This window comes from Hipposideros armiger, unplaced genomic scaffold, assembly GCF_001890085.2.
Source record: "Hipposideros armiger isolate ML-2016 unplaced genomic scaffold, ASM189008v1 scaffold_870, whole genome shotgun sequence".
Lineage (NCBI taxonomy): Eukaryota > Metazoa > Chordata > Mammalia > Chiroptera > Hipposideridae > Hipposideros > Hipposideros armiger.
Window position 1 is genome coordinate 356,585 of NW_017732220.1, and position 15,294 is coordinate 371,878.

The following is a 15,294-nucleotide window of genomic DNA, read 5'->3' on the forward strand; positions in this document are numbered from 1 at the left end:
CTCCTTACTCAGATTGCAGTTAAATGCCTTCATCTTGGGGACTCGCTCATACCCAGTGTTTTTCCCACCTCCTTCCTTTCCCCTCTGTAGAATTGTGCAAATGCTGAATTCTTCCTTTTACCCTTCCATTTTCACAGGCAATTAATTGATTTGTTCCCCTTTAGAAAATCCTTTATCATACAAATGCTTGTTTAGAAAATGACAATAAAGATATCCCAATCTTTATGTAATTCAGTATATCAATGAATTTCTATCTAATTTTTTATCATTGCAGGTTTAATAATAACTACCCCTTAAGAATAATAAGTAGTTATTACTTTTTCACTATTTTTGTTGAAACCATGTATCTAAAGTAATTCGAAACCTATCTAGTATAAAATTTTCAAAAATTATTTATCCATTCATATGATTGGTAACTCGATGTCAAACATCTATATATTTGAAAATATCTAAATAATTTATGTAAAATTTTCCAATTTATTCAATATATTGATATTATATAGACATGACTGTGTAATTTTTTCATGTAGTCTAGAACCTTCATAGGAAGTTTTATCTTCTATTGGTACTTTTAAGTAGAAAAGACTAACTCATCACCTGGATTAATATGTGGCACTATTTATAAAATCTGCAACGTGAGGGAAAAAAATGGAAGCTGACATACATAATAAAATGAAATACCTGAAAACACCAACATCAATAGTTCTTAAGAAGGGAGCCAGACAAAAACAGTTCTGGAATTTTTTGTTTCCACTGCTTCCCCTCAATTCCAAGAAACATTAGGAGCTTTATTATTGAATGTTATCTTTTAAAAAAAAACTTCCAGTTTTTCATTTATACTAAAATTTCATTCATAACGTGTAAATGAGTATAGGTAAATCACAATAGATAAGTAGGTAAGATACTACACATTTGGAAACTTTCACCTTTTAAAGTGGTTATTAAGCCTGGCCTCTAGTTATTGCTTTCAATAATAGATTTTTGTTTTTCTTTTTGCAAAGAACACATAAGAGGGAATGTCCCGGCATGTCAGTATTTTTTAATTGCAAAATTATAATAAGTTAAGGACGTAATATTTGCATGGAATGAATGCGGGTAAGATTGGGCAATGTACTCTAGTGATAATGCAATTAGGAACATTCAGTCCTGGGTGAACAGTCATATTCTAAAAGGACTGAAGAATCAAATGAGGACAGTACAGAGAGAGGTCACAAATGGGTTATCTCATCATTCTTTACCTACTTTTATTGACTTAGGTTAAAACAGAACACTTTATGCACATAAAAATAGTGAAACAAAGCTGAGAAGAATAATATGTTGAATAGCAAGGTTAGAAGTAAAACATTAAAGAAGACTACAAAAATTCTATTTCTTTTATTGTATCACAGGTGGAAAAATGGATGGAAACTTAGCAAATTGATATGTATAGTGAATTAATGTTTAGTCTTGAACTTTGATTCTCAAGGATAATCAGGACCAGAAAGCCCTAGTTTAATAGTGATTCCTATGAAAATGACTACAGGATATAGCCAGTTGCAAGTTCAGTGTAGATTAACAGTGTTACTGTTGAAAGCTAGAATCTTACTCTAAATAATTAAAAAAAACCTTCGATATGATTATTTATAGTTTGCATGACACTTTTCTTAAAGTTGTGTTTCTTGAGGTACAATTTTCATAGTGTAAAATGCATCCATTTTAGTGTAGTGTTCTGAGTTTTGACAAAGTCATGCGTCCATAGCACCACAACCACAATTAACCTTTTCACTGCATTAATTGATTTCAAGTTTGTTCTCCACAATGTGTCAAAAATCCACAGAAAATAATTGCAGTATTTATATTTTTAACTAAATACAGTTAAAGTGCTCCGTTTTATTAAAATAAATGATTAAAGTATAAAAATGTCCTATTATTCATTCTGTACATCTTCTTCCCTAAACTTCCCTTCTGGAACACCGAGCTCATGGGATAATGTCAAACACCACAGCCAGCGGCATGGAAATATCATTCGACTACAGATGGAAGTCGCAGCAAAAATGTTAAGATGCGCACTCTTTCCGTCATTGCACACAGTTCCTTCATGCCCCTTTTAGTCAGCCCTTCCCCTTACCCCAGCCCCAGTAACCACTGTTTCCTGACCCCATAGTTTTGCAAAGCATTTTTCACATAACTTTTAAAACTTTAGTTGTCACAAGATCCCTACAACATTAATATTAACAACATGTCTATTTTGTAAATGAAGAAACTAGGGTTCAGTTCAGCAGCCTTCCAAAAGCTACACTGATGCCTCGTTTTCTAGCTTCCTTTGACCCTTCCATCTAGTCCCTTGCTCCAAGAGGCCCCCTCATCTCTGCATTGTTCAGTCACCTCCAGGTGGATCCTGTATTTGGAGTCAGTATTTAACTTTCACAATGACGCACTGGAGGAGGGACGGAGCAGTGTTTCTCAATCTTTGTTTTCCATTATTGTTCCCCTATGGAGTCTTTTTAGATTTTTTCCTAATCACATCCCCCCTAAAAATTTTAATACCATAGTTATACCATATACCCATATATACTGTACATATCTGTACTTTATATACAAAAAGAGGAAATCCCCCTCCAAGCACCAATTTGCCCCCATTGAGGACAGCATTGCCCCTTGAGAATCACTGACTAGAGCAGTAGCCTTCAACCATTGCCTACCTGGTGTGTGTGACGCATGACCCTTGAGTGAGTATGAGACACATGCAAGGTTACATCCAAATTTTCACAACATTAAAACTTTTACAGTAGGTAGCATAGCCGACTAATGGTATGATGTTCATGAAAGAGTCTTAACATGTAGGTAGGTAAAATCAACCATATACAGTAAACTTTAAATATTGTTTAACTGGAGAAGTTAAAATATGGCTAATCTAATTTTTTTAAATAATTTTTTTAAGTTGACTTTTAATGTAGATCCAAACTTCAACATATAAGGTGAACAAGGTAGTTCTCCTGAAGGATAAACATTAATAAATCTTATTTTTGTTAAATGCTGCAGTGCATATAATAGATAGCTTTAACGTATTATCATTGTGAATATGATTATTGCAGTGTGTATCTTGCCTCCTCACTGCCATTCATTAAGCAGTCATAACTGAAGAGTCATTATAACCAGATGTCAGTGTCCTCCATTGCTTTATGTGCAATGGAGAAAAGGTGCATTCCTTACTCTTTTTGATTGTTTTTGAGTTATGGTAAAAGACATAGAGAAAAAAATGAAAGTCATAATTGTTTTTAAGTGTACAGTTCAGTGGTATTAAAGACGTTCACATTCTGCTGCAACCATCACCAGCACCCATCCCTGTAAGTCTTTTCATCTTATAAAACTGAATTTCTATACCCATTGAACCCTAACTCCTTCCAGCCAGCCCCTGGCAGCCACCACTGAACTTTTTGTCTTTATGATTTTGACTACTCCAAGTACCTCTTGTAAGTGGAATCATAGGGTATTTGTCTTTCTGTGACTGGCTTATTTCACTTAGTATAAATGTCCTGAAGGTTCATAGATGTTATGAACGTGTCAGAAGTTTCTTCCTTTCTGAAGGCTGAATAATATTCCATTGTATGTCCATACTGCATGTTGTTTATGTATTCATCTGTTGATGGACACCCAGGTAGCTTCTACCTTTTGACTATTGTGAATAATGCTGCTATGAACATAGGTGTACAAATATCTCTCCTACACCCTGCTTTCAATTCTGCTGGATATATACCCAGAAATGGAATTGGTGGATCACGTAGTAATTTTTAATTTTTTTAATGAACCACCATTACTGTTTTCCATAGTGATTATACCATTTTACATTCCCACCAACAGTGCACAGGGTTCTGGTTTCTCTACATCCTTATCAACACTTACTATTTTCTGGGTTTTTTGTTTTTTGTTTTTTTGATAGTAGCCATCTGAATGGGTGTGAGACGTAATTCATTGTAATTTTGATTTGCATTGCTCTAATGATTAGTGATATTGAGCATCTTTCATGTGCTTATTGGCTATTCATATATCTTTGGAGAAATGTCTGTTCAAGTCCTTTGCACACACACGTGTGTGCACACATACACATATAAATCTATACTAGTATACACATATATATAGACACATACATATATATATATATATATATATATATTAAATTTTAGTTCTCTATATATTCTGGATATTAATCCTTTATCAGATACCTAATTTACAAATATTTTCTCCAAATAAATTCTGCAGGTTGCCTTTTTACTCTGTTGATAGTGTCTCTGGAGGCACAAAATATCTTAATTTTTATGAAATGCAGTTTGTTTATTTTTCTTTGGTTACCTGTGCCCTTGGTATCATATCCAAGAAATCATTGTCAAACCCAGTGTTGTGAAACTTTTGTTTTATGTTTTCTTCCAAGAGTTTTATTGTTTTAGATCCTTGATCCATTTTGAGTTAATTTTTGGATATAAGTAAGGGGCCAACTTCATTCTTTTCCATGTAGATATCCAGTTTTCCCAGTAATAACATTCATTAAAAAGAGTCTTCATTGCCCATTGAATGGTATTGGCACCCTTGTCCAAAATTATTTGACCGTATTTATAAGGGTTTATTTCTGGGCTCTCTAGTCTGTTCCATCAGTTTTTGTGATGTTTGTCTTTATGCCAGTACCACACTGTTTTGATTACTGTAGCTTTTCAGGAAGTTTTAAACTTTTTCATGTTTGTTTTGGCTATTAGGGTTACCTTGAGATTCCATATCAATTTTAGGATGGTTTTTTTCTATCTGGGAAAATGCCATTGGAATGTTAATAGGGACTGCATCAAATCTGAAGATCGCTTTGAGTAGTATTCACATTTTAACAATATTAAGTCCTCCAATCCATTAACATAAGATATGTTTCTATTTACTTATCTCTCCTTTAATTTCTTTCACCAATGTTTTGTAATTTTCATTATACACACCTTTCTTGGTTAAATTTATTCCTAAGCATTTTATTCTTTTTGATGCTGTTGTAAATAAATGGAATTGTGTTTGTAATTTTCTTTTGTGATTGTTCAGTGTTTGTGTACAGAAATGCAAGTAAGTTTTGTGTATGACTTTGTATCCTGCTATTTTGCTGAATTCATATATTAGTTAAAACAGGTTTATTTGTGTAATCTTTAGGGTTTCCTTACATATAAGATTATATTATCTGCAAAAAAGAGATAATTTTACTTCTTTCTGATTTGGAAGACTTTTATTCCTTCTTGCCAACTTACTCTGGCTAGAAATTCAGTACCGTGTTAAGTAAAAGTGGTGAAAGTAGGCATCCTTACCTTGTTCTGTCTTTCATCATTGACATGGCTAATTATTGGGTTGTGGTCATTTCCTTCTAGTCCTAGTTTTGTTAAGTGTTTTTATCATGAAAGGAAAGATCTTGAATTTTGGATGCCTTTTTGCATCAGTTGAGATGATTATGTGGTTTTTTTTCCTTTTCATTCTGTTAATGTAGCGTATTACATTGACCAATATTTGTTAGACCATCCTTGCATTCCAGAAATAATCATACTTGTTCATGATATATAATTCTTTTAATATGCTGCTGAATTCTGTATGCAATTTTTTTCTTGAGAATTTTTGCATTAATCATAAGGGGTTTTGGTCTATAGTTTTCTTTTTAAATGTTTTATTCAATTTATTTAAATTTTAAAAAATTCACCCAATTCTCCTACCCCCAATACCCATCTCTTGCAATGACAAATCTGTTCCAGTCTCTATGAGCTTGGGGTTGCTTGTTTTTTAGATTCCACATATAAGAGAAATCATATGGTATTTGTCTTTCTGTGACTTATTTCATTTAGCATAATGCTCTCAGGGTCCAACCATGTTTACGCAGATGGCAAGACTTCATTCTTATGGCCACATAATATTCCATGAATATATATCACATTTTCTTTACCTGTTTATCTACAAGTTGTCACCTTGTTTCCATCTCTTAGCTAATGTAAATAATGCTGCATTGAACAAGAGGTGCATAAATCTTTTTGAAATAGTGTTTTCATTTTCTCTGAATAAATACCCCAAAGTGGAATTGCTGGATCATATGGTAGTTCTATTTTTACTTTTTTGAGGAACCTCTATACTATTTTCTCTAATTGTTGCACCAGTTGACATTCCCACCAGCAGTGCACAAGAGTTTCTTCATATTCTCACCAAACCTTGTTGTTTCTTTTCTTTTTTATATTAGTCATCCCAACATACATGAGGTGATATCTCATTGTGGTTTCCATTTGTATTTCCCTGATATTTAATGATGTTGAGCATCTTTTCATGTACCTATGGGCCATCTGTATGTCTTCTCTGGAAAAATGTCTATTTAAATCCTCTGTCCATTTTTAAATTGGATTGTTTATTATTGAGTTCTATGAGTTCTTTATATATTTTGGATATTAACCCCTTATTAGATAAATGATTTGCTGTCATTTTCTCCCATTCAGTAGGTTGCATTTTCATATTCTTGATGGTTTCCTTTCATGTGCAGAAACTTTTCAGTTTGATATAGACCCACTTGTTTATTCTTGCTTTTGTTGGTTTTCTTTTCATGTCAGAGCCAAAAAAATTATTGCCAAAGACCTACGTCAAGGAGCTTAGCACCTATGGTTTCCTCTAAGAATTTTATGGTTTCAGGTTAATTTTTGTGTATGGTATTATATAGTGATCCATTTTTGTTCTTTTGCATGTGGCTGTCCAATTTTCTCAACACCATTTATTGAAGAGATTGTTCTTTCCTCATTGTATGTTCTTGGCTCCTTTATTATAAATTAATTGACCATATAAGTTTGGGTTTATTTCTGGCCTCCCTATTCTGGTCTGTTGATCAACATATCTACTTTTATGCCAATACTATCCTACTTTAATTACTATAATTTTGTAATATAGTTTGAAATCAGAGAGTATATGCCTTCAGCTTTGTTCTTCTTTCTCAAGATTGCTTTGGCTATTTGGGTTCTTTTTGGTTCCATGCAAATTTTAGGATTGTTTTTTTCTATTTCTGTGCAATATGCCATTGGAATTTTGATAGGGATTGCATTGAATCTGTAGATTGCATTGGGTAGTATGAACATTTTAGCAATATTCATTTTCCAGTCCATGAGCACAAAATGTTTCTCCATTTATTATGTCTTCTTCAATTTCTTTCATTAATGTCTTCTACTTTTCAATATACAGATTCTTCACCTCCTTGGTTAAATTTATTCCTATGTATTTTATTATTTTTGATGCAGTTCTAAGTGGGATTGTTTTCATAATTTCTTTCTGATAGTGTATTATCAGCATGTAGCAATGCAACAAATTTTTGTACATTGATTTTGTATCCTGCAACTTTACTGAATTTATTAGTTCTCATAACTTTTGATGGAGTATTTAGAGTTTTCTATATATCATAGCATGTTATCTACAAATAGTGACAGTTATACTTTTTTCCAACTTGGGTGTGTTTAATTTCTTTTTCTTGCCTAATTGCTATGACTACGTCTTCCAATACTGTGTTGAATAGAAGTGGAGAGTGGATATCCTTGTCTTATTATTATTTTTTTTAAAGATTTTATTGGGGAATCGGGGGAAGGGGAACAGACAAGTTGCTGTTGTTTTGTTCTCAGTTTAGTTGTGGAGGATGTCGCTTCACTGGCCCAAGCTGGCACCATCATTGCGCTCTTCCCAGGCGAGGCAGATCAGTGACCGGCTTCTGGACAGCCGCTCACTGCGGCTGCTGGCCGCTCATGCTGGCTGCTGGCTACACACGGAAGCTTATGGCAGCCCACTGCAGCAGGGGACTGCAGCCCACGCTGTCGCCAGCGACCCACGACAGCCCAGCTCCAGGTTGAGCTGTTGTTCAGCATCTTAGCTGTAGAGGGCAGTGTCACTGGCCCTCATATGTGGGATCCGAACCGGGGCCCTCTGGCATCCCAAGCCAGTTCTTAACCAACGCGCCACTCGGCCGGCCCCCTTGTCTTGTTATTGATTTTAGAGGAAAAGCTTTCAGCTTTTCATGGTTGAGTATGATGTCAGCTGTGGGCTTCTCATATGTGGCTTTTATTGTGTTGAGGTATGTTCCCTCTATACCCATTTGTTGAGAAGTTGTATCATAAGTGGATTTTTTTGTCAAATGCTTTTTCTTCATCTATTGAGAGGATCATGTGAATTTTATCTCTTATTTCGTTTATGTATGTATCACATTGATTGACTTGCAGATCTTGAACCTCTTTGCATCCCTGGAATAAATCCCACTGGATCATAGTGTATGATTATTAATGTATTGTTGAATTCAACTTGCTGATATTTTGTTGAGGATTTTTGCATCTATGGTTATTAGAGATATTGGCCTGTAATTTTCTTTTCTTGTAGTGTCCTTGTCTAGTTTTGCTATTAGGGTAAATAGTAATTCTTTTAAATGCATTGTCTCTTAAAATATGTAGAAAATATTTGGAGTCACAAACAAAAGTTACAGTATTACTGGCTTTTATGATTTTGTACCTTAAATGTAGTAGTCTCTTAAATTATGTAGAAAACAAAAAGTACTGTGACAAACCACTGGTACAATAATACTAGCTTTTATATTTGACTATTTGTTTACCTTTATTAAGATCTTTATTTCTCCATGTGACTTCAAGTTACTATGCAGAACTTCATTAAATATTTCTTGCAGGCCATCTTTAGGGGTCACTAACTAACTCAGCTTTTGTTTATCTAGGAATATCTTAATTTCTCCCTCACTTTTGAAGGATATTTTTGCCAGATATATGAGTCTAGTTGACAGGTTCTTCTTTTATTTTATTTTTTAAAGCATTTTGAGTATATCAGTCTTCTGACATCCAAAGTTTCTGATGAGAAATTTGTTGATAATCTAACTAAGAATCCCTTGTATGTGATCATTTACTTCTCTCTTGCTGTTTTCAAAATTCTTTTTCTTTGTCTTTTGAAAGTTTGATTATAATATATCAGTGTGGGTCTCTTGGAGTCGTTTGAGCTTCTTTGATAGTTATATTTATGTCTTTTATCATGAAGTTTTCAGCCATTATTTCTTCAGATATCCTCTCTGCCGCTTTCTCTCCCTCTCTTCTTTTTCTGGGACTCCCATAATATGTATGTGGGTACAGTTGCTGGTGTCCATTAGGCTCTGTTTGCTTATCTTTGATCTTTCTTGTTTCTGTTCCTCGGATTTGATAATTTCCATTGTCCTATCTTCGTGTTCACAGATTCTTTCTTCTGCCTGCTCAAATCTGCCCTCAAATCCTTCTAGTGAATTTTTTCTTGCAATTATTGTATTTTTCATCTCCAGAATTTCTTTCAACTTCTTTTTGGATTTTCTTTGCCTTTATTAGATATTTCCATTTTGCTAACTCATTATTTTCTTGACTTTTCCCACATCTGCCTTATTTTTTTAAGTATCTTTAAGACATTTGTTTTAATGGCTTTATCTAGTGTATCTGCCAGATCTTTTTCAGGAACAGTTTCTGTTGATATGGTTTATCCTGGAATGAGCCATACTTTCCAATTTTTTTGTAGGCTTTGTGGTTTTTGGTTAACAATGGCATTTGAATCTAATAATGTGGTAACTCTGAAAATCAGATTCTGTTCCTTCCACAGTGCTTTTCTTATTATTTTTTTTATTGTTTATGTTTCTTATTATTGTAGGCATATTATGCCAAGATCAGCCTGAAGTGTAAACTTCAGGTCTTTTCAAGTGTTTTTTAAACCTTTTCCTGGGCATGCACAGTCACTTTCTAATTTCCCTATGCAGTTGTTGTTTAATGTTCTAGCTTTTAATTTGTGGCTCCCAAAAGAGGAAAAAGTAAAAAGTCAAAGGGGAGGATTAAAGGATGCCAGCCTTCTAAATCCACTAGAAATCTTGTCATCTAAGAGCTTGCAGCCAATGAAGGAGGTGCAACAACAATAGCTGCCTACCTCTTTACACCTCAGAAGCAGCATTCAGAGCACAGATCCCTGGTATTTGGAGGACAGGGTCCTTTTTGCCTGTTCTGGCTCCTGCAAGCTATGTGTAAGCTACTCTAGCAATACAGGCACAGCTGCCTGCCACATGGCTATGGGTGAGGGGGTGTGTGTGGCTATTACTGTGCTAAAAGCTAAAATTGACCAAAATTAGCCACAATTTATCATCGAAGCCTTCCCCTGGAATTTCCAGCCTTCAATTAACTCTACAGTTCCGAAATAGTTTCATCAGACAGATTCTGCTAGTGTAATTGTCTAGGTGGGGAGACAGATTTCTGGTGTGTCCTACTACACCTACACCATCTTCCCAGAATCTTCTCCTTACTTTTATTCATTTGTTTTTGCCTTGTTGGTTTTTTTAAACATTAGTAAATTTAAAATGGATAAGGCTTTATAAATTGAAATAACTATATGACAGAAAATTATAGTTGCCGCAGCTGTTTTCAACAGACTGCTGCAGCATTGATGAAAAGTCTTGAGGAAATGCATGGGCCCTATCACTTAACTTAAACTTTATCCTTTAATCTGACTAAAGAAACATTTTAATGCAAATAATTGAGAGTAGTTTTATTATATAGAATACTTCAAATCTAATTTAATTTCTAAATAAGCAAACATGTGCAAAAGTTTCCATTTTGTTATAAAAGATAACTTGCCACAACTGGCTGTATCTCAGAGCTGGCTGTGGCTCTCTGTTTGAAAAAGGCTGGTCTTTAGAGCATGAAACTAAAGAGATAAGTTATTACCCCCCACACACCTAACATATACTGATGGAACAAACATAGGATAACAGCTATAGATCCTCTAGTTCAAACAGAAGGAAAGTTAAAGATAAAATGAAGTCACTAGCCAATGGCAGTTCTGTATCCAGCCCGGGGGTATCTTGATTATGTTCAAAGGTATGAGAATACTTCTTCATGGCTTTCACCTTCACCCTCTTGGTTTGTGGTTCGGCCCTCTGAGTCATCCTTCATTTTTTTTTTAAACGTTATTGGGGAACAGTGTGTTTTTTTCAGGACCCATCAGCTCCAAGTCAAGTTGTTGTCCTTCAGTCTTAGTTGTGGAGGGCACAGCTCAGCTCCAAATCCATTCACCATGTTCAGTCTAGTTGGGGGGCTGCAGCTCACTTGCCCATGTGGGAATCAAACTGGCAACCCTGTTGCTCAGAGCTCGCACTCTAACCAACTGAGCCACCCAGCTGCTGCCACCTTTCATTTTTGTTGAGAGGCAGCATATGTTTGCAGCTGTGTAGTTTTATCAGCCTACTTCCTGCTAATAAACTTTGGGGATCCAGTAGCCTACTTTCATTTTGTGCTGTTTCTGTCCCTTTCATATTAACTTGGCAGTGTTTCTGCTGAAATAATTTCTCAAAAATGTACAATTCTTCTGTGGATTTCACTGGGATTCACGCCTTTAGCAAAAAGATGCATACATACGTCTTTTCAAAATAATCCTTTTCTTACGCTCATGCTAAGGTAGTTGAGGTGCAGTGCCTTTAAATTCATAGAGGCACTGTTTTAATTGGTATGATCTGTGAGACACATCCTTAAACATCTGAAAGGGACCTTTGTGTGGCTGAATGATCTGAGATTTTGATATTTCTGAGGTCTTAGCAAAAGGTTTTATCGTCATACTCTCAACCTTGTCTGTGGAGCCTGATTCCCTGACAGTGAATCTTTTAACTTTAGTTTCTTTTTTCATCTTAGAGTCAGAGTTTTGAAAATCAAGTCCCGTTCTTTTTTACTTGGCAGTTATTACCTCAATTTCTTTCTCTCGCTCTCAGATTTTACTATAAGAGGCAAGAAGAAACCAGGTGCTGCTTTCAAAACATTGCTTGGAAATCTCTTGGACTGTATGAGATATGATCAAAAAATATGGTTAATGTTTTAAGTTTTTAAAAACGTATTACAGTGAAAGACACATTGCCATTAATTCCCTTCAAAATACTCCCCCCTCCCCTACCCCCAGCTTTGAACAAACTTATCCCATCATTCTTGCCACTTTCTGAAGCAGTTCTGGAAGTCCTCTTTTGTGAGTGTCTTTAGTTGCGCTGTCATAGCTGCCTCAATGTCCTGAATCAATTCAAAACGTTTACCTTTCATGGTCGTTTTGATTTGGGGGAAGAGCCAGAAGTCTGCACAGTGCCAGATCCAGTGAATAGGGTAGATGAGGACACGCCATAATGTTTTTATTTGACAGAAATTGCTGTACCAGAAGCGATGTGTGACAGAGTGTTCTCATGATGGAGGATGAAGTAAAGACACTCACGAAAGAGGACTTCCAGAACTGCTTCAGAAAAATGACAAGAACGATGGGATAAGTATGTTCGAAGTGAGGGGGGAATATTTTGAGGGTGATTAATGGCAATGTGTCTTTTACTGTAATAATTTTTTTTAATGTAAACATTTACCGTACTTTTTTATCACACTTCATATATCCAAACTTGTTGCTTACAAGTGCTGCTTCCCATATTACTTCAGGATACAGTTTTGCTAAGCTTTCTTCCAACAGAACAAGGATCTCCCATCCTCCAGTTTCCAGTAACACATTCCTCATTTCCTTATGAGTGCTCAGCAGCAGCATCCAGATTTCTACTAATAATCTGTTCAAGGCATTTTAGGCTTTCTCTGTCATGTGCCCCAAATTCTTCCAGCCTCCTCTCACTGTCCTATTTTAAGCCATGCCCACATTTTAGATATTTGTTACAGCAGCACCCCACTTCCAGGCACCAAACTCTATCAGTTTTTTAATTATTGTGAACAAATCACCACAAATTTAGTGGCTTAAAACAACAAACATTTGCTCTGTCACAGTTTCCATGTGTCAGGTGTCCAAGCACTACTCAGCTGGGTCCTATGCTCTTGGTCTCACAATGCTGAATGCAAAGGATCAGCTGGGCTGCCTTTTCTTATGGAGGCCTAAAGAATCTGCGTTCAGGCTCACTCAGATTGTTAGTAAAACATTTCCTTGCAGCGGCATGACTAAGGACCCCAGCTTCTTCCTGGCTGTGAGCTAGAGGCCTCAGGTCCATGTTAGTCCTCTGCCATATAGCTCTCTCACAAGCCCTTTCTGAACATGGGAACTTCTTTTTCCAACGCCTGCAGCAGAATCTGCACACCAGTTTGCTAAGCGTGAGCCTCATATAACAATATACTCATGGGAGTAACATCCTGTCACCTTTCTTAATTCTCTTATGTTCTCTTAATCAGAATCAAGTCACAGATTCTGCCTATAACTGATGGGAGTATAAGAGTGTGACCCGTGGTAGTCACCTCAGGATATGTACCCCAAAGGTGGTGTAGCAGGCTGCATAATGTCCCCCAGAGATATCAGGTTATAATCCTTAGAAACTGTAAATGTTACATTATGGGGGGTGGGGAGAGGGGACTTTACAGTTGTAATTACTATAGAACTCTTGAGATAAGGGCATTATTTTGGATTATCTGGGTGGGCACTAAACGCCATTACATGTATCCTTTATAAGAAGGAGGTAGAGGGAGATTAGACATATACACAGAGAAGAAGGCCATGTGAAGACAGAGCAGAGAGAAATTTGTAAATGCTGGCCTTGATTGAAGATTAACACGATGCAACCACAGCCAAGCAATGCTGCCAGCCACCAGAAGCAGGAACAGATTCTCCCCTAGAGCCTCGAGGGAGTGGGCCCTGCTCATAATGTAATTTCTGCCCAATGATACTGATTTGGCTCTTCTGGCCTTCAGAACTGAGAGAATAAATGTCTGTTGTTTTAAGCCACCCGGTTTATGATAATTTGTTACAGCAGCCACAGGAAACTAACACAGATGGGTATTAAATGATACCTCAGTGTTGCTTTTTTAACTCATTTCACTGGTTACTCAATGAGGTTAAATATGGTTATCTAAGATTATTGACTATGCACGTGTTTTTTTTTTACGGTGTTTTTCAACCCATGGTTTTGTCTTTTTTCTAAAAAATTCATTTTCTTATTGATTAGTAGGAATTCTTTTCATAGTCTGACTACTAAACTTCTGTCAGTTTTCCATGTTACTGAAAAAATATTTAATCTTATTTATATTATGGCGTCTTCTGCATGCAGGTTTTTTTCACCTATTTTTAATTATGGAAATTTTTAAACATACCCAAAAGAAGACAGAACAGTATACTAAATCTCCCATGTACCCATCACTCAGCTTCAACAATTATCAGGATTTTTTTTCCACGCAGTATTCATCTTTTCCTTTACTTTTTGGACTTTCTGTGTATTATCTAAGAAATCCTTAAATGAAGATTGTGTTGCTATTATTTGTGTGGCTGAGTATTTCTGTCATGATAAAACACTCATTCTTTTTGTCATAACCCTTGTTCTTTATTGCTTTTATGTTTATATAAATATTACCTTATGTATAGCAGTTTCTAATATATACAAAGCATTATTGCAGGCATATTAACCTATATCTTCTTCCTGAACAACATGCACTTCTCTTATTCAGCACAAGCTATTGATTCAAATCTTGGGAACTCGCCCATTGTCCTGGCAATATCGTACATGTCACCATAAAGCTTGTTAAAAATCCCATGTGTCCTTATAAGAAGGCTGATCAATCATTCTGGAGTGGAGATGTCAAAATATACTCTTAAGCTTGAGTCGGCTGTGCTGGTATTTTTATTTTTACAAAGTGATTTCTGTCATATATATATATATATTTTTTTTCTTATTTCTAGTGTGCCACCTGGGCTTGAAGGCATGAAAGAACAAGACCTCTGCAACAAGATAATGGCTAAAATACTAGAAAATTATAATACCCTGTTTGAAGTAGAGTATACAGAAAATGATAACAAGAGGTGTGAAAACGGAGCGAGGCTTATCATAGTAAAAGTAAGTAACTTTGGTATTGAACTTTCAGTACTGCTGTGTTTGAATGGAAGATTTTTTATTTAAATAATTCTTTGTCATAAATCTTCATATGGACATAACTTTTGTGAGGTCTAGTCTCTGTGTCAAGTGTTTGTTAACTGATTTAGTCTTCTAAGGTTGTACAGTAAATGTGAATTGATGTTTCCTTGCTGCTATAAAATCATCCCAAAAGCACTTACGTGAGCCCAGTGCTACGCGAGATTGGGTGCACCACCTTTTTGTGGAAGCCTGGTGTTACAGCAGGTCATAGGTGCTTATGTCTATGTTCAGGACTGCTAACTTACTGAATAGATTGCTAAATTCCTTTAGACAGTATTACTGTCTTTTGGTCTCTTTTGTGTCTGGTACACTTTCAAGTTCAACCTCACATTTTAAGTCTCATATATGTAGTATATGAGTAACTTGGTAACTGTCATCAG

The 15,294-nt window shown here is 35.7% G+C and overlaps 1 protein-coding gene across 3 annotated transcripts in view; it reads left to right on the forward strand.

The window, feature by feature from the left end:
- Positions 1 to 15,294, forward strand: part of FAM13A (family with sequence similarity 13 member A) — a 281,449-nt gene that overhangs the window by 97,775 nt on the left and 168,380 nt on the right. For all 3 annotated transcript variants that reach the window (XM_019629843.1, XM_019629842.1, XM_019629841.1), the window contains one exon: positions 14,683 to 14,836. In XM_019629843.1, the coding sequence (XP_019485388.1) occupies positions 14,683 to 14,836 (154 nt within the window). The remainder of the gene's footprint in view (positions 1 to 14,682; positions 14,837 to 15,294) is intronic.